Source organism: Megalobrama amblycephala, linkage group LG3, assembly GCF_018812025.1.
Source record: "Megalobrama amblycephala isolate DHTTF-2021 linkage group LG3, ASM1881202v1, whole genome shotgun sequence".
In the NCBI taxonomy this organism is placed as follows: Eukaryota; Metazoa; Chordata; class Actinopteri; order Cypriniformes; family Xenocyprididae; genus Megalobrama; species Megalobrama amblycephala.
In genome coordinates, this window is record NC_063046.1 from 36,942,193 (window position 1) to 36,966,452 (window position 24,260).

Below are 24,260 nucleotides of genomic sequence, written 5' to 3' on the forward strand. Positions count from 1 at the left end.
TGATGATTATGTCCTCTCGTTGACATCATCAGATCCAACAGCGAGTGCTCTTGTGGCGTCAAGCCCAAGAGAGCAGGAGATGGCTATTGAAGAGGAAGCAGGTGAGCCTGCTGAGACTTCAAAGCCTCACAGCCCTGCATATGCGGAGCTGCTTGAAGTTATGGAGCGCGCTTCTGGCAGTGCGTGTTAAAAAGGGGCCGCACGCGAACAGCTTGATGAGCGGTTCCTTTCTGGCCATAACACAACAGCCCCCGTGAGCCTTCCATTCCTTCCTGATCTTCACGTTGAGATCGAGAAGGCATGGATCTGATCCTGGGCCCAGACAGACAGGAGATCCTGGTTGGTCCCAATTCGAGGATCAGAGACAGGGCCAGAAGTCCAGTGTTGCAGGGCACCTCTTCCTCCTCGGAGCAGGTCCCAGAGAAGGCGGGACTCCAAGAAGAAGAAGCAGGATCTGAGGGAGGGTAGTTAACATCTACCCTCTCCTCTCTTCTTCCACTTCCTGAATAGTGGAAATTTTTTTTTTGAAACACGCTTCGTACAGTCAGGCTGAGGGCTGTGCCTATGATGAATATTTTCTTTTAGGCTTAAAAGAACCTTAGAATCCATCCCTTTCATGATGAGGAGTCTTCGGTCTTCGAGCCGCAGGAAGGTGAGCTTGGTCTATATTTCTGTTATAAAATATATTGACCTTAAGTTTCCTGTATAGTTTTTTCCTGGGCATGTAAGAGGGAAAAAAAGACAAGGGGAATTTAGGGCTCTGAAGTTCCATTAGGTTGGCTAGAATGATTTATTTCTGTGTTGGCAAACAAAATGGCTGCGTTTACAGCCACAATATGGTAGAGTAGCTTATCCTCTGGTCATAGCTAGAGTTTGTATTCAAGATTAGCACTCTTTACTTCAGATAGATCTATGTTTAGCGTCGGCCTCCGGGGCCGCCTGACATTGTTTGGCTTGGGTTGAGCTTTGCTCTTCTGAGCTCTTGTTTTTAGAGAGTTATTTCAGAGTGGCCTCTTCTCTAGTGAGAGTTTTAGAGGCTGAGTTTAAGTCCCAGGCAGATCTATCACAGCTATAGCTGGCCTAAGCTAGAACTAGGGTTTAGGTGATATACTAAAGCATTTCACCTTTTTATTACTTCCCTTGTCAGGTTGTATAGTTTTCCTAGTTCTGGCCTCCTCTTATCAGAGTTGTCAGGCCAAGGCCCATTACCGCTTTTTGTGTAGGTGCAAGATAGATAGCAGCTAAGGTAGCAGGCTATTGCTAGTCTCCCTGGTGCCGTGGTAGGCCCCTTATCATTATGTGGATAAGAGAATGCTAGTGTTGCATAGGCCCCACTTTTTCTAGAATTTTCATTCATACTGTGTTTTGTCTTTTCCCCTGAACCCCTTGAATTAACATTCAAGCTGAAGTGTAATGGTGTTAGCTTTGATTAAGCTCCTGGTCCCTAGGGTTCAGTACAGAGGTAAGAATTTCTGTTCTGGTGAAAAGCATCCATCCTTGAGTTTCAGTATGGTATGAATGAAAAGAAAAGCCTTGTTTATGCTTTAATGCTTTTATGCTTTCTATTTTTTGCCCTACACAGTGTGAGCTATATCTCTATTGCTGCCACAGGTTAGCACCTGTTTCTGTATTAGTAGGCTTGGTTCTGGCCTCCTTCAGAGCAAGGTGACTAAGTTCGTACTCCCCTTGCTTTAAGGGTTTTTACTGAGTGCATGGCCTGTTGGAATGCATAGCTCAGGTTGAGTTTGTTTAGGGAACCTCAGTATTCAGTTTGGTTCTTATGTAATTCCCTTTAGAGTTTGAACACTGCCACAAGAGTTGATGTGTTATTTGGAGTTGAAGGCTTTGGTCTGAGCCTCCTTCTGAGCACAATAGCTTGTAGTATCACAAGTTTGTTGGTAGATGTTTGGTCAGAGTTTTGCTCACTTAGAACTAGCACTGCCACAGGTTTATGCCCATGTTTATTTGAAGTAGTAGACTGGTTCGGGCCTCCTTCAGAGCATGGCAGCATATATTCTTTGTACTCCCCTTACTTGTAAGAGTTAAGAGTGTTTTTACTGAGTACATTGCCTGTTGGAATGTGTAGATTTAAGTTCAGGTTGAGTTAAGCTAGGTAACCTCACTTGATAGTTTGGTTCTCAGATTTGTCTCCCTTAGAGCTTAGACATAAATGCCACTAGCTGATGCCACGTGTCTTTCTGGAGTCACAGGCCCTGTTTGGGCCTCCTTCAAGAACATGATGGCACAGGTTTGTAATGGTGGAATGTTTGGTTTAATTTTGATACTGCCACTGGCTGACGTCCGTGTCTTTCTGGAGTAGTAGGCCCTGTTTGGGCCTCTTTCAGAGTATGTTGGCATAGTTTGTACTCCTCTTGCTTAAAGAGTTTTAAGTGTTTTACATAGTACATTGCCTGTTGGAATGTGTTGAATAGAATCAAGCTCAGGTTGAGCTAAATAGTTAACCTCACTGGTTAGTTTGGTTCTAATATATGGCTCCCTTAGAGCTTAGAAACTGCCACTAGCTGGCGCCACGTGTCATTCTGAGTTGTAGGCCCCGTTTGGGCCTCCTTCAAGAACATGATGGCGTAGGTTTGTACTCCTCTTGCTTAAAGAGTAAAAGGTGTTTTTACTGAGTACATTGCCGGGTGGTATGGTGGCTCAGGTTGATTTAAACTAGTTAACCTCACTGGAGAGTTTGGTTATCATATTTGGCTCCCTTAGAGCTTAGAACACTGCCACAAGCTGATGCCACATGTCTGTCTGGAAGTCGTAGGCCCTTTTGCACTCCCCTCAAGCATGGCGGCGTGGGTATATCGTTTCCCATATGCGTTTCAACGCTTTCCCTTTTGAAAGGGAACGTCTCAGGTAATGTATGTAACCATGGTTCCCTGAGAACAGAGAACGAGACACTGCGTTATCTGCCATGCATCAGGGCTGCCTGCTGAACAGTCCCTTCAGACGATAAGGTACTGACTGCTTCTCTAGGCGCTCCTTTTATACTTCAGGGTAGCGTCTTTAATGACGTCATAGGCTGTCGCCGGCCAATAGGATTGGTGAGATTTGATAATTGCTTTCAGACACCGGTTCATGTGATGGCGTTCCCCATATGCATTTCAACGCAGTGTCTCGTTCCCTGTTCTCAGGGAACCATGGTTACATATGTAACCTGAGACGGTTGCTAACGACCCAAGGTATGAATCAGTATAAGTATTTTTTTTCTTGGTGATGGATCTGGTGAAGCTGTCAGCAATCAAAATATTAATTTTGAAGATGTTGAAAATGACAGTTGTGAGAATATGTTTGAGATTGTGAATAGGCTCAAACATATTCTCAAAACTATCATTGGCTGAATGCACTGGGAAATGAGCTCTGACGAGGACAGTGATGATGGCATAAAACATCTGCTCAAACTGAACCCTTCCAAGCACCAAAAGTAACAAAATATGCTGTATTTTATTCTTCTGTAATTGTTACTCTGATACCAAGGGGTGTTTTATATTACTGCGACAGGTAGATATCCATTCTTGCTAGATATAGTCACTAAAGACCCAAATATGTAAGAATGGTTGGCAAAACATTCATGCACTTAAGGGTTAAATACACCAGGGAAGAAGAGGGAGAGTGGGGGCTCTGTAGGAGGATGTGGAGCTGTAGAGGGATGTGACCACGAAAGAGCTAACAGAGCAGTTAATGAGGGAGTGGAGGGAGGAGCCAGGGAAGAGATGCTGGAAGGATGGACCAGGTGAGAACCCAGAGCACACCCAGGATGAATGCCCATGGCAGAGCGACAGACAGAGTAGCCATGGCGGAGCCCTAATGGAGAGGCCGGATGATGTCAGGAAGATGACTGACAGAGTTGGAGACCCAGGTGTAGCTGAGGAGATGAAGAGCCAGGGTGGCACCTCTTGTCTGGAGGGCCAGGACGTAGCTGACAGCTTGTGAGACTCAGGTGGAGACGGGGACCTGAAAGACAGCAGTGGAGCTGGAATGACTGAGGACAGTGGTGGAGCCAGAGGGAAGGCAGAGTCTGGTGGAGCTGAAGGGGTGGAGTCTGATATCAGACCAAGGAGGAGCCAGAAGGAATGAGGGAGCCCTGGGAATCCAGTGTGATGAAGTCCACGTTGGAGACAAAGAGCATGGAGCCAAGGTGGAGTCTGAGGCTCTGAGGCCAGAGATTGAGCTAGGGGATCATCACACCAAGGCAGAGCGGAGGACCGGGAGGATCCAAACCATTGCTGATCCACAGCTGATCCAAACCATTGTATGGTGCCACTGAAGCCAGCAGAGGCAGGGCCGAGAGACTGGCTGCTGGTGGCTGAGGATGAGGGAGATAGATAAGATAGATAGATAACTTTTATTGTCCCTTAACGGGAAATTTGTTTTCACAGACTGTCATACAGTACACGTAACTGGCATACAAAAAACAAAACAAAAAAAAACACATATGTACACAAGAACAACAACACAAAAGCACAAAAAGGTAGATGTTCAACTTTGTAGCCTGTTAAGAATTGAGATTGCAGATGGTACAAAGCTCTTTTTGAAACGAGCCCTTCTCCATGTCGGGGTCCTATACCTGCGCCCGGAGGGTAGGAGAGCAAAGTGGTAGTTGAGAGGGTGCTCTGGGTCTCTTATTATGGTTTGGGCAAGGCGGGCTATTGCTCTGTCATTGAGTTCTGAGATGTTGGGTGTAGGAGCATGTATTATTTTTGAAGCTATGTATGTTATTTTATTCAGTTTGTTTTTGTTGATGACTGACAGCATGGTATAAAAACTAGTGGAGCAGTATAACAGAATGGGCTGGATAATGCTCATGTACAGTAGTAACAGAAGATGAGGAGCAACGTAAAGGGAACTGAGTTTTCGTAGAACATGCAGACGTTGTTGTGCACGTTTCTGATTGTCTGTTATATGATGGTCAAAAGTGAGCTTATTATCCAGGGTGAGTCCAAGATATTTGAATTTCTCAACCTGTTCTATCATGTTGCCATGAATGGAGATCTGACTGAGACTGGGTGCATTAAAAACCAGTTCTTTTGTTTTCTCAACATTAAGATGGAGAAAATTGTCTGTGCACCAATGTGTGAAATGTGATATTGTATCGTGGTAAGCAGCAATAGTAGTGTGATCATTGAGGAGAGCCAGAATTGCAGTATCGTCAGAATATTTATAGTATGTTGTAATGGATGAAGGACTAATACAATCATTAGTGTAGAGTGTATAGAGAAAGGGAGAAAGGACACAGCCTTGAGGAGCTCCCGTATTAGTTATGGTGGTATCCGATGTGACAGGCCCTATCCTCACAGCCTGTGGTCTGTTGCTCAAGAAACTATGAATCAGATGGATGTATTGAGGTGCAACATTAAGTTGGTGTAATTTTTTAATCATCTGATGACGTTGGATTGTATTAAAAGCTGAGCTTAGGTCCACAAAAAGAACTGCAGCAAAGTTACCAGATACTTCCAAATGTTGAAGGAGGGAATGAAGGAGACATACAACAGCATCCTCCGTCCCTCGCCTGGCTTTATAGGCAAACTGATGTTTGTCCAGCTGTGGATTGACAATTGACAGGATGGTACGCAGAATCAGTTTTTCATAACATTTGCTTGCTATGGCTGTAAGAGCAACTGGTCTGTAATGGTTGGGCTCTAACGGACGGGGTTTCTTTGGTAGAGGAATGATGGTGGAATTTTTCCATAGGGAGGGCCACCGTGCTGTGCTGTATGACTCATGCATTATGGAATAGAAAACCGGGGAGAGTTCCATTGCACAAAGCTTGAGCACCCTGGCAGGGATGCCGTCTGGCCCCATGGCCTTGCCAATTTTACACCTGCTCAGCTCCCGTCGAACATCCACCTCTGTAAAGGGAGGAGTTGTTGATGGATCTAAAGGGAGAGCATTAAGTAGCTCATTGCAGACAGCTGAATAGTCAGTGACGTCAAATCTGGAATAGAAGGTATTAAGACTATTTGCAAAGGTTGTGGGATTGGTGATTGTGCCATGGTCTTGTTTCACATTCTGTCCTGTCAATATTTTTATTTTCCGGAAAGCTTGTTTTGTGTTCATTGTAGAAAACTCATGTTCTATTTTCTCTTTGTATTTAAGTTTTTCTTTAATAATGTCATTTTTTATTTGTCTATCTAATATTTTAAGTGAAAGCCAATCCTTGCATTGGAATATTTTGTGTTTTTCAACAAGTTTATGTTTAATCTGTGGGGTAATCCAAGGCCTGGAGTTGGGAAATGTTTTGTAGGTTTTTGTTGGTATGCAGTTATTCATACAAAACTTTATATAGTCCGTTATAGCTGACAGTCTCTTATCCAAAGTGCCGCTAAAAACGGTCCAGTCCGTACATGCAAAAGAACCTTGCAGACATGCAATTGCATCCTCCGACCACTGAGAAGCACTGTAGATTTGTGGCTTGATGCGCTTCAATTCCTGTCTGTAACCAGGAAGAAAGACCAAAACATTATGGTCCGAAGAGCCCAGAGGAGGATGAGCCCGAACAGTAAATGCATCCAAAATATTCCCGTAACACAGATCCAAGATATTTCCCTTCCTTGTAGGACAATGCACATACTGATGGAAGGAAGGCAGTACGCTGTCAAGACTGCAGTTGTTGTAATCGCCCATATAAAACACCGGGGCTCGGGGGTATTTACTTAGCATTAAGTTAGCATTCTCCGCTATTAGCTCTGCTGCTGCTCGTATGTTAGCGTCTGGTGGACAGTAAACACACCCAAAAACCACCGTGGGGAATTCTCTTGGAAGATAGAAGGGGCGTAATGATAGTGTTAATATCTCTACGTCCGGTGTGCATATGGTGCTGTGTATTTTTATGTTAGTGCACCAGCGCTTGTTTATAAAGACACATAGTCCTCCACCCCTCTCCTTCCCTGACTGACGGGTCCTATCAGCCCGGACAGTCAAAAAGTTGTCCAGGCTGATCTCAGAGTCAGAAATGGATTCATCAAGCCAAGATTCAGTTAGTGCGATGATACACGCATCCCTGAAAAGTCTCTCCCCCTGACACTTGGCATGAAGTTGATCAATTTTATTCCGAAGGGAACGTACATTGGCCAATATGACAGAGGGTAACGGAGGTCTAAAAGGACGCCTTCTTAGCCGGGCACGGACACCACCACGGCTGCCCCTTTTCCTCGATCGAATCTCCGAAGGGATGTCAGTCGGTTTTTCGTTACAGAGAATAGATGACCGGAGTCGCAGAAGCTCATCCCGGCTGTAGGTGAGTAGTGCGCCTCTGGTAACATCTGACTGTAGTGGCGTGAGCGCTGTTCCATTCTTGATAATCCACAAAATCACGAGAGTAATCCACAGCAATTTCAGCATTATGTCGTTGTTAACTTAACCGCACACACTTGACAAAAACTTAATAACAAATAACTCACATAGAAGACGAAAAACTAGACAAAGCCAGGACAATAGCGTGAGCTGACATGACAGACGTGTCGTCGCAGCAGAGCATGCGCCAGAACAGCCTGGGAGTGTGAGGCTGGGTAGGACCAGCGGAGACACAGGAGACTTGGAGCTGGCGGGACCAGCGGAGACGCAGGAGACTTGGAGCTGGGTGGGACCAACAGAGACGTGGGAGACTTGGAGCTGGGTGGGCTCAAGTTCTTGGTCTGTGGGTATGGCTGAATTCTGGCTGGGCTCTGGGTCTGGATTGGGGCTGGCAGGGTCTTCTTCTGCTGAGCAGATAGTGAAGAGAGAGTCATTTAGGCACAGTACCCATTCCATGTAAGCAGCAAAATTCCCCCGAGGACTGTCCATAAGCATACATGCCTTGGATCGCTCGCTGAGTTTAGAGCAGAAAAATACACAGAGAAGAGCAGTCAGGATAGTGGGTGAGGCATTCCAGATCTAAAAATCCATTGTGTTGTCCTCGAGGGGGCGCTCTCCTTGCACCAGCAAAAGGAGGCGCACAGCAGGTAAATCCATAATTTTATGGCCTAATCTAATCTTGGTCAAGTGTTCTGTCACAGTTAATCCTAGCAGTCTAAGAGAGCATGCAGGAAGATGATTAAACTTACTTTTAATAAACACAGATGGAAACGAAACACTATATGCTATAACATTCACACTAGACAAGGAACTGAGGAAAACCAAGGGCTTAAATACACAAGGGAAGCTAATCAACAGAACAGGGAACAGGTGTGAACTAATTAGAAACATTGGAAACTAACAAGTGGTGAGAAAATGAGAATAAAAGAAATAGGAACTAGAACTAAAACCAAACCAAAACACAATGAAACCAACATATATGTGACAGCAGCATTAGCATTCCCATTCATCTCAATAGCCTTTGCTCACCTTGTGACTAATGAGCTGCAGGAAAATTGCCATTGAATCAATGATTGGCTGATGGAATCGCAAGAACACACACTGTATCAAACCTCCACCACTGAATATCCTGATCTGTGATGTCAAAGACTGAAGACAGGACAAATATAAGACTGTTTTAAGCTTTGAAGAGCCTTCAAAAAGAATGTCACTGGTAAAACATTTACTATAATATAATGAAATACAGCACAAATTAATCAGAACATAAATACACATTAGCATATTTTTAAAAAGAATATTTATTGTGGAGAAAATAAAACTTTAAATTTAAGTGTGAATTGAATGTAATGTTTTTAGACACTTAAATGCATGTTAATTATTATTAAATAAAAATGTTTTATAGTTTAATTTTATATCAAATGCAATTAGCTGTTATTAGCAGCCAATATTGTAATACCTTTATATGTGTAACGAAAATAGTCCACTGGAGGCGAGCGTAGTGAGAACCCAAGTGCAGTTTTAATAAGAATAATCCAAAATACAAATGTGAACAGGAACATGAAAATAGACTTGACTTGACTTGACTTGACTTGACTTGATTTGACTTGACTTGACTTGACTTGACTTGACTTGAACAGACTTGAACAGACTTGACAAAATGACTCACCGACAGCAGGTTACATTAACAAAACACGAAAAAAGAAACATGGGGAAGACAATGGCTATAAATACAAGAACTGATGGAACACATGACTAGGACAACCAATATGGAAGTGACACAAGGAACAAGAGAACCAATAACAGAACAGAACTGAAAACCACATGACCATAAACAATCAATGAGAACATGACACATAGGCTGCGTCCGAAAACTGGAAAATGCTGCCTTCTGAGGACACATTTCAAGGTAGTAAGGCATCAAGGCATGTCCGAATCCAGTGTTAGCTTCACTTCCTGTCTCATGAGATACCTTCCTCAGATCGATTTTTGAAGGAAGCATGGATGTAGCCTTAGCTGCCTTTGATATCCCACAATCCTGTGCTTTCCATTCTGTGACAGTTGAGCTAGAAAAATAAAGATGGCGTCCGAAAGTTGTGTTTGCTGCTCATTTTGTGTATAAATGTACGATATTGACCAACATATTTCAATTTTGATATCATTTCTATAGAGAAATTACTACTGTAATAATTAAATATTTGTTCAGTTCTCACCAAAGCTCGCGCTATATTGCTGTAGATCATTAAACTCTTACGCTGCCTCAGAAGTCTGTCCGAAATCAATTTCGTGAGGTACCTTCATGCACAAACACTGCCGTACAAGTCATTCTCTTATAAGACAGCGAGGCAGCAAGACAGCTACCTAGGTTTTCAGACGCAGCCACAGACTAAGGGAGAACATGAGGAGCAAGGGAAGCATGACAAAAACAAGCAACATGAAACAAATTACAAAATAAAAGACATGGAAACCAATGTCATTTCATAATTACTTCTGTTGTCTATAAATTATGGTCAAAGTGTCCTGCCAAAATGTACTGACAAGAATCTTTGGTAAAGTAAAATACACTTTAATGTAAAATTTCTATTGAAGCATGTAATATATTTTAAAGGTGTACTTAACACTTCATGAAAGTGTACTCTCTTTAAGTACATTTAAGTGGTCATTTACCTCATTAACATTATATAATATGCAAGTACAGCTTTTAAGATTATGCTAAGATTTTAAGTATATTACAAGCATAGGCACCAATCCCGAATACCCGGAATGTGAGTTTTAATGAGTGTCACCTGCACGCCACACCAGTCTCGAGTCCCATGGAGGAGCTCTGGAAGGATAAAAGCAGTGACAACAGTGGAAGATGAGAGAGGACCAAGCCTGGAATTTATGTTGTTGTTTTATTATGTTTATATGTGGCAGTCGTCTGTGAGGGGTTGCTGCTTTACTTTTGTTTTGTTGTTTGTTTATTTTGGTCATTAAAATTATGTTGAACGTTTACCAGTTCCTGCCTTCTTCTTTCTATATCAACAAACCTTGTTGTGGTTTGTGGGGAGGAGCAGGCAGAGCGAGGGGAAGGGGAGCTTGCTGCCGGGTGCCCGTAGTCTGAGGAGCCATCGTCGTCCGCCGGGAGGCGGAGGAGTATGGAGCAATACACAAAGAGTGTCCAGTAGTTCAATTTATGTGTCGCCACACAACTTAGACATTTCAGCATAAACGCTCCCGATAAATTATTTGTTATTAAAGCATTGCTATATTCACAAACCACTGTTAATTGTAACAGAAAAGTAAGAATACTGTATGAGGGATTTGGCAGGCAGAAAGTGCACAAAGAACGTTCCCCTTTTAATCACTAAATCTTTTCACTCATCTTAGTATATTGTGACCTCACAAAGTTCTGGTATAATAAATAAAGCTGACTGCATATCTTATTTACATAATGTCTACACTTTGTCTAAAATTAACTTTCACTTTTGTTAGTTTCACTCAAACCACCCTAGTTCACGTTACTTAAAAAACTCATGTAACTACATGAACGTAATTTAACTGCGTTGTTTCTAACAATGTGTATTATCAGCTTTACTTAGTAAGTGTTTGTTCAGTCAACTTAACATTGCTGAGTGAAACCCACAAATTAATGTTGACTAACTGGGCAGTGGATCCATAGTTCCCAGCATGCTATGCAAGGGACTGCATTATGAGAATACATTTATGGATTAAAGTGTTATTTTATGTGTTTTTCAGTAAAGGGAAAGATGTTGTTAGTTTATGTTAGTGTTTAATGTTCAGTTATGTTGGACATTTATGTTTTTGAATTTTGTGGTTACCATTATGCAGAAGAGTGGCACCTGTGTTTATGCTGTGAGCACTCATATATGCATGTTTAGGATGGAATTCCTGCTCTCAATTCAATTGAGTTTGTTCAATTAGTTATTCTTTGAGTGCAGTTTGTAGAGAAAATAGTTCATTTAATAAGGTAAATTAAGTCAATAAATGTGTTCACCTTATGTAAAAAAAACATTATTAAGTAAAATGCACATATAAATATTATGTAACAGTGACAAATTTACTCAAATAAATTTTGCCAGCTTTACTTGAATTTATTTTGTTCATACAACTAAATTCTCATTTGTACAAATTACTCATATATATACTCATATATTTGCATGGAACCACTTGACACTAATTTTTTGAATAATGAGAGGATTTGTGAGCTTGCAGAACTCAGAATCCACTCACCACTCAAAACATTTTTTGTTTTTGATCGCTCATTGTCCAAATCTGTTTCGCCACTATATATTTATGAGAAAACTGATCCTAGACCAGCAGTTTTGGGCAGCTTTTCCCTCTAAAAGTGTGAAACCTGTGGGCACCCACCGGCAGAAACATAAATCGGAGCCTATGACTACAAGTACACATTCAATACAAGTAGTGCACTTCTTTTCACAAGGGAATACATGGCTATGGTGAAAGATCTTTGTCCTCATATGGTGCAGTTAGTTACTAACCAGACCTTGACCCTTCGATCAAACCATATGCAGTTCATTCGATCCACTCCTCAAAAAAGTACATCCAACTATATTCATGCCAATTTATACATTATCAAGCCCACTCATTGTGTTGCACTCTTCCGTATGATGTTACCCAAAAACAGCCCACTGCCATAATTTATCACCATAACACTTCTTGTGGCATTTGACCAACATACTTGAAATGCATGATCATATGCATGTACAGTAGCTCAGAGCAGCAGGTTTATTATGCAGCAGCTTGGACTATAGGTTTCTGGAGCCACAGCACTGGATAGGCCATTCATAGGCCATAGTATCTGTGTGATAGGGACTTTAAATTTGCATAACCATGGGACAGTTACTCAGGGTCAAAATGGACCATATAGAAATGGATTCCCTATAGAAAACCTAGTATATCCTGATTTGGAACAGGACAGATAATACACCACCCAGTCTGAGTCATTTAAATTCACATGCACAGTCAGATTTGGAAAGCACTTGCCCTCACTTCCACTACTATATGTATTGCCATCTCCTAATGTACCAGCTCATAAGAAACATCCAAATCATGACACTAATGCCTTTTCAGTAATGGAGTATTAGCAGGGAGTGTCTCAGATGGTAACCATGACAGATCTGTGATAGCTTAAGAGATTAAATACGCAAATCAGGAATAACACGAAGCACTGCAAGCAGCAAAAGACTCATTGAGCCGACTCAAGGGGAATAAGGGAGCCGTTTCCTTATTTCTGAAGGCTATGCCTTTATATATTGACAGTGCAAGGATTATCAAAAGGTTTAAGGGAAGAAACAAGTCCAAAAATCTAATGGTGATTTCTCAAATAATATTTTCAATCTCAATGGCAGGTCCGTGACAAATACTACTGTAACTAATAGACCTTACTAATAGACCTTAGTCAGGGTAGACAACTTAAATTTGTTGCTATCTTCAATGACTATGTAATTGATAGAAGTGCAGTCCATTAAAAAATATTGTACAATTTTGATGTTAATAAAAGCCAGTTAAACATTTAAATTACTTTTTACAAATTTTTCATTATCAAAAACTGACTATTGAACATTTTCATCTCCCTCAGCCGCATTTTCATTTAAATTATATTAAATTTCATTATGAATTATATACTTGAACTAAATTCTATATCTGACAATTATACCAAGCAAACAGCATATTCAGGCCTTGAATAGGCCTTGAGGCCCTTGAATTCAGGCCATTTTCCACACATGAAGAGACGCTGGTGCAAATTTTTGTGGCACAATTTTATAGGAGTTTGTGAACAACAACTCTATATTACAGTAAGAATTTTTGCTAAGGAGTTTGTTTATTTATTTATTTATTTACTTGAGATATATTAAGGCTAACTGGGGACAATTGGGCCATTTTTCTCGGTCATCTCAATGGTGAAATGTGTCTCAATTTACCAGAATTCACCCTATATTAGAGAGGAAATATAGATATATCAACATATTTTACTGTATTGACAGCCTTAGTTTCTGGTGGTAGAAAGTTTGACCTCTATCATAATTTCAGTAACACTTTACATTAAGGTTTATAAACTCTTTACAAAGGGATGTAAAGAGTTTATAAAGGCGTTTGTTAATGAGTAATAAGTCATTTACAAATGCATTATAAATCATTAATAATACATTTATAACTGCATGAATTAAAAGGGCAACTTTAATGCAATACCTGCCAAATAGTGAGCCGTTTTTAACTCACATGTTATAAATGCTTAATAAATGTATTTATTAACAATAATTTAACTCAAAACCAGATTCCTGATTTATTTCATGATGCAGCAATAACTAATCATAACTAACAAATCATAATTAGACTGAAGGGTGTTGTATTTGTGGTTTTCTTATTAATATTTTATTAATATCTCATGACTGCCACTTTTCTTACTATGTTGCTTACCAGAAGTTTCTGTCTTACCCATGATACTCTCCAAAAGGCTCATGATGCCTATCCACAGCTTGTTTATCAAGATGAAATTGAACTCTTTTTTTATCAATATATGTATTATTTTTTACATGAACAATTTACAGAATTAGTTAAGTAAACAATTTTTCTAAACACCCTCTCACCCCTGTCCCACCCATCAAGAGACAGAACACTTGTATGACCATTATTACAAGGCCTTGAGCTGATGTGTAAGATAAAAATTATGAAAACAATAAAATAAATATATAAATGCATTTAAAAAAGTTAAAGTAAAGAAGGGTTACATTACCACATCAGCATTTTCAATCAATGTAACATCCAAATTATTCAAATATTCAATAAATTTGCCCCAAATTTTTTCGAGCATCGATGATTATTTTTTAAAAATGATACATTATTTTTTCCGCAGGCACATAGGACAAAAATGGCTTCTCTAAGCCATTCAGCATGACTGGGTTCTTCTGATTTCCAATGTATAGCTATACATTTCTTTGCTGCTATCAGAGCCATGTTAACAAAATGTAAATTCTTCCTTTGACCAAATTGGAGGGCCGATTCATTGCCCGAAAGTGAACCTTAATGTAAAGTGAACACATATGAACCATTTATTAATGAGTTATAAACATTAATAACCTGTGAAAGTGAACCTTAATGTAAAGTGAACACATGTGAACCATTTATTAATGAGTTATAAACATTAATAACCTGTGAAAGTGAACCTTAATGTAAAGTGGAGACATGTGAACCATTTTTAATGAGTTATAAACATTAATAACCTGTGAAAGTGAACCTTACTGTAAAGTGAACACATGTGAACCATTTATTAATGAAATAACACAGAAATAACACAGCGATTACACATATAATATACAAACACAGGGATTATAATATAAACACTTGAAAAACACAGTCTGCAATGTCACCTCAGTTAGCTTACCCATCAAAACAGTAACGTAAAACACAAAGCATGTTGGAACAGTACTGTGTGAATTCTTCTTCTGAAAAGTCTTTATTGGATGCTCACTAGCGCCAACTCCTGTCACACGCCAGATCATGCATGTTTAGTGATGTAACCCTGAAAGAGTGATGTGACCTGAAAGAGTATTTAAAGTATAGCCTAATATATTATTGTCATGTCTAGTTTTCTAAAACTATAGCTTACTATAGTTTGTTCTCCTACATTTGAGTTCAGTTATCTTCATAATAAAAAAAGCTGCATCTAAATCCTGCTTCCTCACTACTCTTCAACCAAATGTGACAATAATGTATAATAATCAATGCATTCTTTTTATTATAATTATTATTATTTTTATTATTATTATAAGTGGTAGTAGTAGGCTATATTATACTCTTTCAGGTTCACATCACTATGCATGTTCTGGCGTGTGACAGGAGTTGGCGCTAGTGAGCATCCAATAAAGCCTTGTCACTTTTCACGAGAAGAAGTCACACAGTACTGTTCCAACCAGAGCCGTTAAATATGAGGGTTCACTTTCACAGGTTATTAATGTTTCTAACTCATTAATAAATGGTTCACATGTGTTCACTTTACATTAAGGTTCACTTTCACAGGTTATTAATGTTTATAACTCATTAATAAATGGTTCACATGTCTCCACTTTACAGTAAGGTTCACTTTCACAGGTTATTAATGTTTATAACTCATTAAAAATGGTTCACATTTGTTCACTTTACATTAAGATTCACTTTCACAGGTTATTAATGTTTATAACTCATTAATAAATGGTTCACATGTGTTCACTGTACATTAAGATTCACTTTCACAGGTTATTAATGTTTATAACTCATTAATAAATGGTTCATATGTGTTCACTTTACATTAAGGTTCACTTTCGGGCAATGAATCGGCCCTCCAATTTGATCAAAGGAAGAATTTACGTTTTGTTAACATGGCTCTGATAGCAGCAAAGAAATGTATAACTATACATTGGAAATCAGAAGAACCCAGTCATGCTGAATGGCTTAGAGAACTTTTGTCCTATGTGCCTGCGGAAAAAATAAAGTATAATTTAAAAAAAAAATAATAATCATCGATGCTCGAAAAAATATGGGGCAAATTTATTGAATATTTGAATAATTTGGATGTTACATTGATTGAAAATGCTGATGTGATAATGTAACCCTTCTTTACTTTAACTTTTTTAAATGCATTTATATATTTATTTTATTGTTATCATAATTTTTATCTTACACATCAGCTCAAGGCCTTGTAATAATGGTCATACAAGTGTTCTGTCTCTTGATGGGTGGGACAGGAGTGAGAGGGTGTTTAGAAAAATTGTTTACTTAGCTAATTCGGTAAATTGTTCATGTAAAAAATAATAAATATAATATAATAAATATATTGATTAAAAAAAAAGTTCAATTTCATCTTGATAAACAAGCTGTGGATAGGCATCATTAGCTTTTTGGAGAGTATAATGGGTAAGACAGAAACTTCTGATAAGCAACATAGTAAGAAAAGTGGCAGTCATGAGATATTAATAAAATATTAATAAGAAAACCACAAATAAAACACCCTTCAGTCTAATTATGATAGTCAATTTTTGCTGCATCATGAAATAAATCTGGTTTTGAGTTAAATAAGTGTTAATAAATACATTTATTAAGCATTTATAATATGTGAGTTAAAACGGCTCACTATTTGGCAGGTATTGCATTAAAGTCGCCCTTTTTATTCATGCAGTTATAAATGTATTATTAATGATTTATAATGCATTTGTAAATGACTTATTACTCATTAACAAACACCTTTATAAACCCTTTACAAAGGGAACCTTAATGTAAAGTGTTGATAGAGGTCAAACACCGTTACAGAACATTGGCATATTAATATGCATTCAATAATTATTTTTGATATCATAATAAAGGCCACTATAACTTGAGTATTTGGCTTTGGCCAGCCGCACTTGCAGTACCTGCGCGGGAGTGCCGGAGTGGTTAACTGTTATTTGTTTAAGATAACTACAAACTAACACAGCGATTACTCATATAATATAAACACTAGAAAAACACAGTCTGATTTTACTGATTTTACCTCAGTTAGCTTACCCATCAAATCAGTAAACACAAATTTTCACTTCAAAGCATGTTGGAACCAGAGCAGGTTTCCACTTTACATTAAGTTTCACTTTCATAGGTTATTAGTATTTATAACTCATTAATAAATGGTTCACATGTGTTCAATTTACATTAAGGTTTACTTTCACAGGTTATTAATGTTTATAACTCATTAATAAATGTTTTACAGGTTTCAACTTTACATTAAGGTTCACTTTCATAGGTTATTAATGTTTATAGCTCATTAATAAATGTTTCACAAGTGTCCACCCTACATTAAGGTTCACAGTTAACCAATACTGGAATTATTATTATTATTATTATTATTATTATTATTATTATTATTTCATTATTAATATCTCATCAAGTTATGGTTATTATCTTATTTTTATTTTCAAAATAAAGTTGGAATTTAATCTTCAAAAAAAACAAGAAATCAGTTTTTATACACTGCTCTGGATAGGCATCATGACCTTTTTGGAGAGTATCATGGGCAAGACAGAAACTTCTGGTAAGCAACATAGTAAGAAAAGTGGCAGTCATGAGATATTAATAAGATATTAATACGAAACAAACAAATACAACACCCTTCAGTCTAATAGACTGAGAGTCAATTTTTGCTGCATCATGAAATAAACCAGGAATCTGTTTTGGGGTTAAATAATTGTTAATAAATACATTTATTAAGCATTTATAACATGTGAGTTAAAAATGGCTCACTATTTGGCAGGTATTGCATTAAAGTTGCCCTTTTTATTCATGCAGTTGTAACTGCATTATTAATGATTTATAATGCATTTGTAAATTACTTATTTAACAAACACCTTTATAAACCTTTTACAAAGGGAACCTTAATGTAAAGTGTTACCATAATTTCTAAAGGAAATGTCATATCCTATGCAGGGAAGTTTTTGAATGTTGTTTTGCGAGAGGGACGGTAAACCTTCGAGTTACAAAGACTGAAAACCACTTACATAAATGAAATCAGTGAGAGAATCAGAAAACCACTCAACCCTTTATATATTTTTCTTTTTGGTGGGTACACTACAGTTACTCACTAAGGGACTAACATCAGTTCAGTTGAACTGTAAGACGACACTGCAGTGATCTAAAAATGTCAACACCGACAACAGCTGAGAAGAGCTAGCTGATCTCCAGTTAGTATACTCACATCTATCACAAATCACAGTAAGGAAACACAATTGTTAGTATAATAATAATTCATGGACCACATCTGAGAGATATCAGATAAATGGAAGAGCTTTCATCATTCTAAGACAGGACAGAGTCCAAGGGCCTCGTTTATAAAACAATTTGATACCATGGATCCTACATCAAAAGAGAAGATCATATTGGGATTTATAAAGGGATTTATAAAGATAGAAACTGACATGAAAAAGTTCTTATGCATATGAAGAGCTTGTTTTTTATTTTTGTTTAAAAGCTTGTTACATTACTTATTAAAATCTTACATCTTTTATAAAAATCTGATTTTTGCTGTTGCTTGTATACCATTAATTCAATTAATTTAACATAGTTTATGGAAATGTAATAATAAATAGGTGATCACAATATGCATTAATATATGCACAAATGAGCAACATTTGAATCGCTTTTTAATAATTGCATCACAGAGCATGAATTTCTTTGCCCATTGACGATGATGAATACTGTACTTCTGAACCAAAAAGACATAATTGTGGCCATAGTTGATGCACTTGAATTTAAGATTAATTTAAGATAAACTGTTAAAGAGAGACTCATTCAGAAACATTTTACAGATGCTATCACAACTTAATATTTAGTGTTAGAATAACTTTCCTGGATTTAAATTAAGATAACTCAAATATCTAAGCTGTCACTTAATACAACTTCACATTTCAAGTTGACTAAATGTAAAATTTTAAGGCAGCACTTTTCTTTCTTTCTTTCTTTCTTTCTTTTTTTTTTCAGAAACATTCATTTCAGAAACTGCCATACAGTACATTCACTTTCAGGAATTATATGCTCAATATATGCACATCTTTATACATGAGGCCCCAGAACCCAACATGTCTCCTTGTGATTCAACCCCATCGCCCAATGGTTCACTGAAGGACACTTCATTCACTTGAACCTTTTCCAATTTGCTATCACTTCATTCACTTGAATCTTTCCCAATTTGCTAATATTCCTTTCTCATAATTCTCCACGCACCTCCAAAGCAAGTTCCTCCACTTCAAATTGCTTTCTGGACATGCGGTCCTCGCCAACAGGTTTGTGGTAGTAGATCACCATAACATCATATTTCTTCATTACAGACTTGTAGTTCTTGCTGGTCAGTTGATGGACACGGTCCTTCCCATCATATTCAGGGAACTCCAGGCCCTTTTCACTCCAACACAGATAAGCAAAAGATAGCAGAACCACTAAAAGCACCCAACCCCACTTCATGTCACTGTTATGTCGCACTTGAAATGGTTAAAATTAGTTGCTTGTTTTTACTTTGTTCCTAACTAAAGTCAGACTATTAGGAACAAGGTCCAATCCTTGTGCTCGCTACCCAGAGAAAAGCAGGTCTCACTCCTTACACCCTTTTAAAAAGACACATGCACATGTCGACTAGCTGTTGGGGAGGGTGGGGATGTCACTCTGAACACGGGTATGATATGGGTTGGAGCAACTAGAATGAAACTCAAATTGCACCCAGACCAGTCAAGCATTCCTCTTGTTAAGTCGTGACGTAAGGAAAGCTGCTTCCGGTTCCAAGCCTCTACTCATTTCACTAGAGAATACTATACTATCTCAGCAACTGTTTATGAGCACTATTTATTCATATTACACATTTAAAGTGTAACTTCTCCAAATTTCAATCTGCTTTATATTGTTACAATGTTGGTAGTATAGTATGATAGTATGTAAATAAACAATGTTTACTTGTACTTCGTGTTACCTGGACCGAGAAATTCAAGTTTATTTGTCAACAAAAGTCCAGACAAATAGACAAAAAAGACTTTTGGCAGCTCCAGGGCTTTCGTGAAAACTACAGATTATACTTCTGCATTTTTGTATCCACGCCCATGGACGGTTATTATCAAAACAATTATTCTAAGAGTAGGTTTATGACTGAAAATTATATCGTACTATTTCTACTCTTTAAACAGCATTATGGTGTAAAAAAAAAAAAAAAAAAAAAAAAAAACCACAGCTTACTTACCTGTACGTGGCAACAGCTTACTTACCTGTACGTGGAAACGTTTTGCTTCAGGGGGTTGAGCGGCACTGGCTTTTTTCTCTTTCCTCTAGTCAGGAAGCACTGATTTCATTTTCCCCCATACCTTTCTACTGTATATGCAGCCAAATTTTATTGAAAGCCCATTTTGCGGTGAAGAACCCCTTAAATCTTAGCATTTAAAAATAGTCTACATTTTTCAGCTTCCTGGATGCATTTTTCTAATGATTTATAAAAGATAAATCACTGTCTGGCCATCTAGGATTTTGGCATAGAGATAAAGGTTAGGCTCATGATTTAGTATTACATCATCGTGAGTGTATATTCACTGTTCTTTGTTTTCTTTTGGCATCTGTCCCACATTTGGACCCATAAGAGGTGACACGTGACATCAGACTTTATGTGTAGATAATGCTAGTCAAATTTGACAGTTTTTACCTGCTGGTGCTTTCATTGAAAGAGGGCAGGTATTGAAGTGAGCAACAGGATTCCATTGCCATATTAAGTTTTGCAGGGCTATGACCCTTACTAAAAATAAGGTGATGTTTGGACACTGAGAACAAGATGGCATGTACTGTACGTTGTGCCACTACGTGGTCAAGCTGGCACAGCTGAAATGAAGTGTCTAGTTTCACCCTGATTTTGTTTGTTTGCCAGAGCAAACACTCCCAAAGCTTTTGCTCTTCATTGTGACATGAATCCATAAAGGAAAGTGGGAGGAATGGTCTAACAATACAAACAATTGGCTATTTATGACTTTAGAATAATGTATTATAAATTTAGCATAACCGACATACAAATAAAATTTACTTTAATACACTGTGTCTGCCAAATGCATTAATATAAAAGTATTGACAAATTATTCAGCATAAATCATATGCATTTGTGCATATTGTACAGATACATATTATTTTGACTTGATTTATTTTTAATTTCAATTTATTTTGCCTAGTTTACATTAATATGCACAGAATTAGATTCATAAACAGTAGCAGATGGAAAGAAAATTAGATAAAGCATTGAAACAGTCCCTCAAATATTCATTTACAAACAACATTGAGTTGGGATATTAATAAAGTTGACACTTGACCTTAGCTCTTATATTTCATGTGCTGCCAGCTAAAACAGTTGAGCCGTTTGGAGGGAGTTATGTTTGGGCCAGTGAAGCGAAGTGGAGTGTACTATGGACTGTAAAGATTTTTTTTGTTGTTTTCTTTCAGTTCTTTCTTTTTATTTTACTACGAGAAAAAACCTATTAATCAACAGCAATTTATTTGGATTGCAGTGCTTTTGCTTTCAAGGTGACCACAGTATGAAAAAACAAACAAACAAACAAACAAAAAAACTTGTATTTCTTATTGGCAATTCAGAATTTGTTTTGTAGATGATATTGTGTGCTGTGTATTTTTGTTTTGTATTAAAAGCTTTTTTACATTATTTAACATTAAAGTTTAAAATTTTATTTGACACTGACTGAATGGCTACGTTCACACTGTCAGCTTTTAGGACTGACAACTGCGTTTACTTACAGGTGTGAGTCTCGAAATGTTCTGTTCCAACAGCAACTTACAGTAGTTTCTTGAATACTGTCTTAATGAATGTGCAACTAGAGTCAAGTCCATATGCTCTTACCTGTAATAATAGTGACAGTGACTAAAGTTATGTAATAACCAGTAATAATAGCGACATCCATAAACCTGAAAAGACTTAACACTTTTGATACTACAAGAGTCCAATTGAGCTGAGAGTTCATCCATAAAATCTTCATTGACCGACTCCAATACATCTCGTTGTGGATGGATACGACTGTAACCATGGTTCCCTAAGTAGGGAACGAGACGATTTGTCAGAGATGATTCTGTGGGAATGCCTCTGCGTGATTGTCTCTGAATCAAGTGCGTAATCACTGGAACGCCATTCCGTAGCATGTGATCTCATAACCAGGAAGCTTTAAAGGACACCCGGCCAAACATCATCAGCTTCTGATTGGCTGAAGAAAGTCACTCACAGGCATGCAGAAAGCATGGCAAGGCTACACAGCATCTCGTTCTCTACTCAGGAATCCACAGTTATAGTTGTAACCGAGACTTTCCCTTTCGAGGGAACTTCTACGTTATGTTGGAGATGACGCTATGCCAATGTGAATACCCACTATGCCATACTGAAAAATGCCTGTATTACTGTAAATTATAGCGAGCACAGGCTAATAATAATAATATGTTTTATTTATATAGCGCCTTTCAAGAACCCAAGGACACTGTACATAACGTTGATAGATAACATGAATACAAATATACAATCAGTATACAACACATGATCAAGCAAACCTGGTGAAGAATCCGAGTCTAGACTATAGAACCTCACAAATTTGTGTGGAGAGGACCATTCCCCAGCTTATCACACACTTCTTGAAGAGAAACCCCTGATAATAAAGCCGTTATTCTCCTAATTTCCACAACTAACCACTTGCTAATTCTTTGCTTAGATGCAGGAGAACCCTGCCTGGATGAACCGAAGTATACCAACAGCTGGTCAATTTTACACCACTGGGTGTACAGCTCTTTGGACATAACAATCTAGTGCTCTGACTGGACATAGCAAGTTTGTTCTTTCCTGGTCCGATGCCTAAAAGGGTGGAGGACAGTATAGCGCATGCAGTATAGCGCATGCCACACAGGAAATGAGTACCACAAAAGAAACGAGACACCAAAGTGTTTCTCCCAAAAGACTTACCACCCAAAGGTACGTGGTAAGCCACAATGGCTGCCACATACACCATCAGAGTGGAAGGGGATAGCCCACCCGAGTAACAATCCTGGAGGAACTCCAGCACTGAACCAATCAGGCATTTAACTGGGTCCACATGACATTCTTTGCACCATGAAGTGAACACTCCACTTCAATGTGTACAGTCTCCTTGTGGAGGGAAAGAACCAAAGTGGAGAGTGTGGTGTTTCTTGAGAAGCAAACAGGTCCACTTCCGCCTGGTCAAACTTTTTCCAAATCAACTCCACCATCTTGGGGTCGAGTTTCCATTCCCCAGGCCTCATCCCCTGCCTTGACAAGATGTTTGCTCCCTCATTCAGGTGCCCAGGGATGCAGATTGAACTCAAAGAGAGCAACTTGCCCTGGGCCCACAGGAGGAACTGGTGTGCAATTCTGTAAAGAGTGCATGACCGCAGTTACTTTACTTACTGAACAAGCCCGCACCCGGGTCCACATGACAGCTTTCACATTACCAAATTTTCATGCAAACCGTGTCCTGTTCTGAACTAAATTGCCAGTGTGAAAACGCCCTAAATGACAGATGTGGCAAGTCCTCAGTCTCCCCTGCCTTGATGCTGAGCACATCTACCTCCTCATAGCTGGATAGCATCAGCACTGGGCCCTCACTAGGTATGGAAAAAACACAGAGCATGCATCCAATTCCCTAGTGAAGGTGCTGGATCTAGCTGGTGAGAGCCAAGAAAAGGCAGAGCCCATCTCAACCTCCTCCACTAGATCCATTTGCGAACCCCATGATCTAAGCCATCGCCCTGCCTTGGCAGAAGGAGGACCCGAACCACTAGGAGCGCTAGCTTGGGCGGTCTCCTTGAAAACCACCAGGTGGGAGCGGAGCATCCATAGTGGCATACGTTCACAAAGAACACAGCCAGCGCCCCTTGAGAGCTGACTATGCATGCTCCGCTCCCAAACAAAAAACGCACAAATCATGAGTATCACACCCTATAATGTAAGGCAGGCAGGGAGAAACACATAATCTGAACTGCTGTTTACTCAGCATAATTATTCAATATAGTTCCTATGGGACAAACAAACACCAAATAAGTGGCAGAGAGTGTTAATGATGTTTGATCCAGGCATCCTTTAGCTTCCTGGTTATGATGTCACATACTACAGACTGATGTTCCACCATTGAGCGATTACACATTTGCTTCAGGCCCAATCACACAGAGGCGTTCCCATAGCTTCATCGCCGATGCAGCATAGAGGTTCCCTCAAAAGAGAATTGATGGGAGAAACCCTGGTGGAGAACATTGGGGAACAGACTATATATTAAACCTTAAGATAACACACAGCTCATATCCCCATCGCTGTTACAGAAAGTTACAGAAAGCAAAACCACATACAAAAACCCACAACACACAGTAGACATGCGTTTATTCAGCAGTACTGAGGCTCTTTCTTGCTTTCTTCCATC

General features: G+C 38.8%; 1 protein-coding gene across 4 annotated transcripts in view; it reads right to left on the reverse strand.

Annotated features, from left to right (window-relative positions):
• The window catches only part of casq1b (calsequestrin 1b), a 76,565-nt gene extending 57,102 nt beyond the window's left edge, over positions 1-19,463 (reverse strand). Inside the window, exon 1 of one of the 4 annotated variants that reach the window (XM_048185342.1) lies at positions 19,045-19,460. In XM_048185342.1, coding sequence (XP_048041299.1) covers positions 19,045-19,281 — 237 coding nt within the window. In that variant the 5' untranslated portion in view covers positions 19,282-19,460. Of the gene's footprint in view, positions 1-19,044 lie in introns of all 4 variants that reach the window. The other 3 variants (XM_048185343.1, XM_048185344.1, XM_048185345.1) reach the window with 3 other exon arrangements.
• Between the last annotated feature and the right edge of the window lie 4,797 nt (positions 19,464-24,260).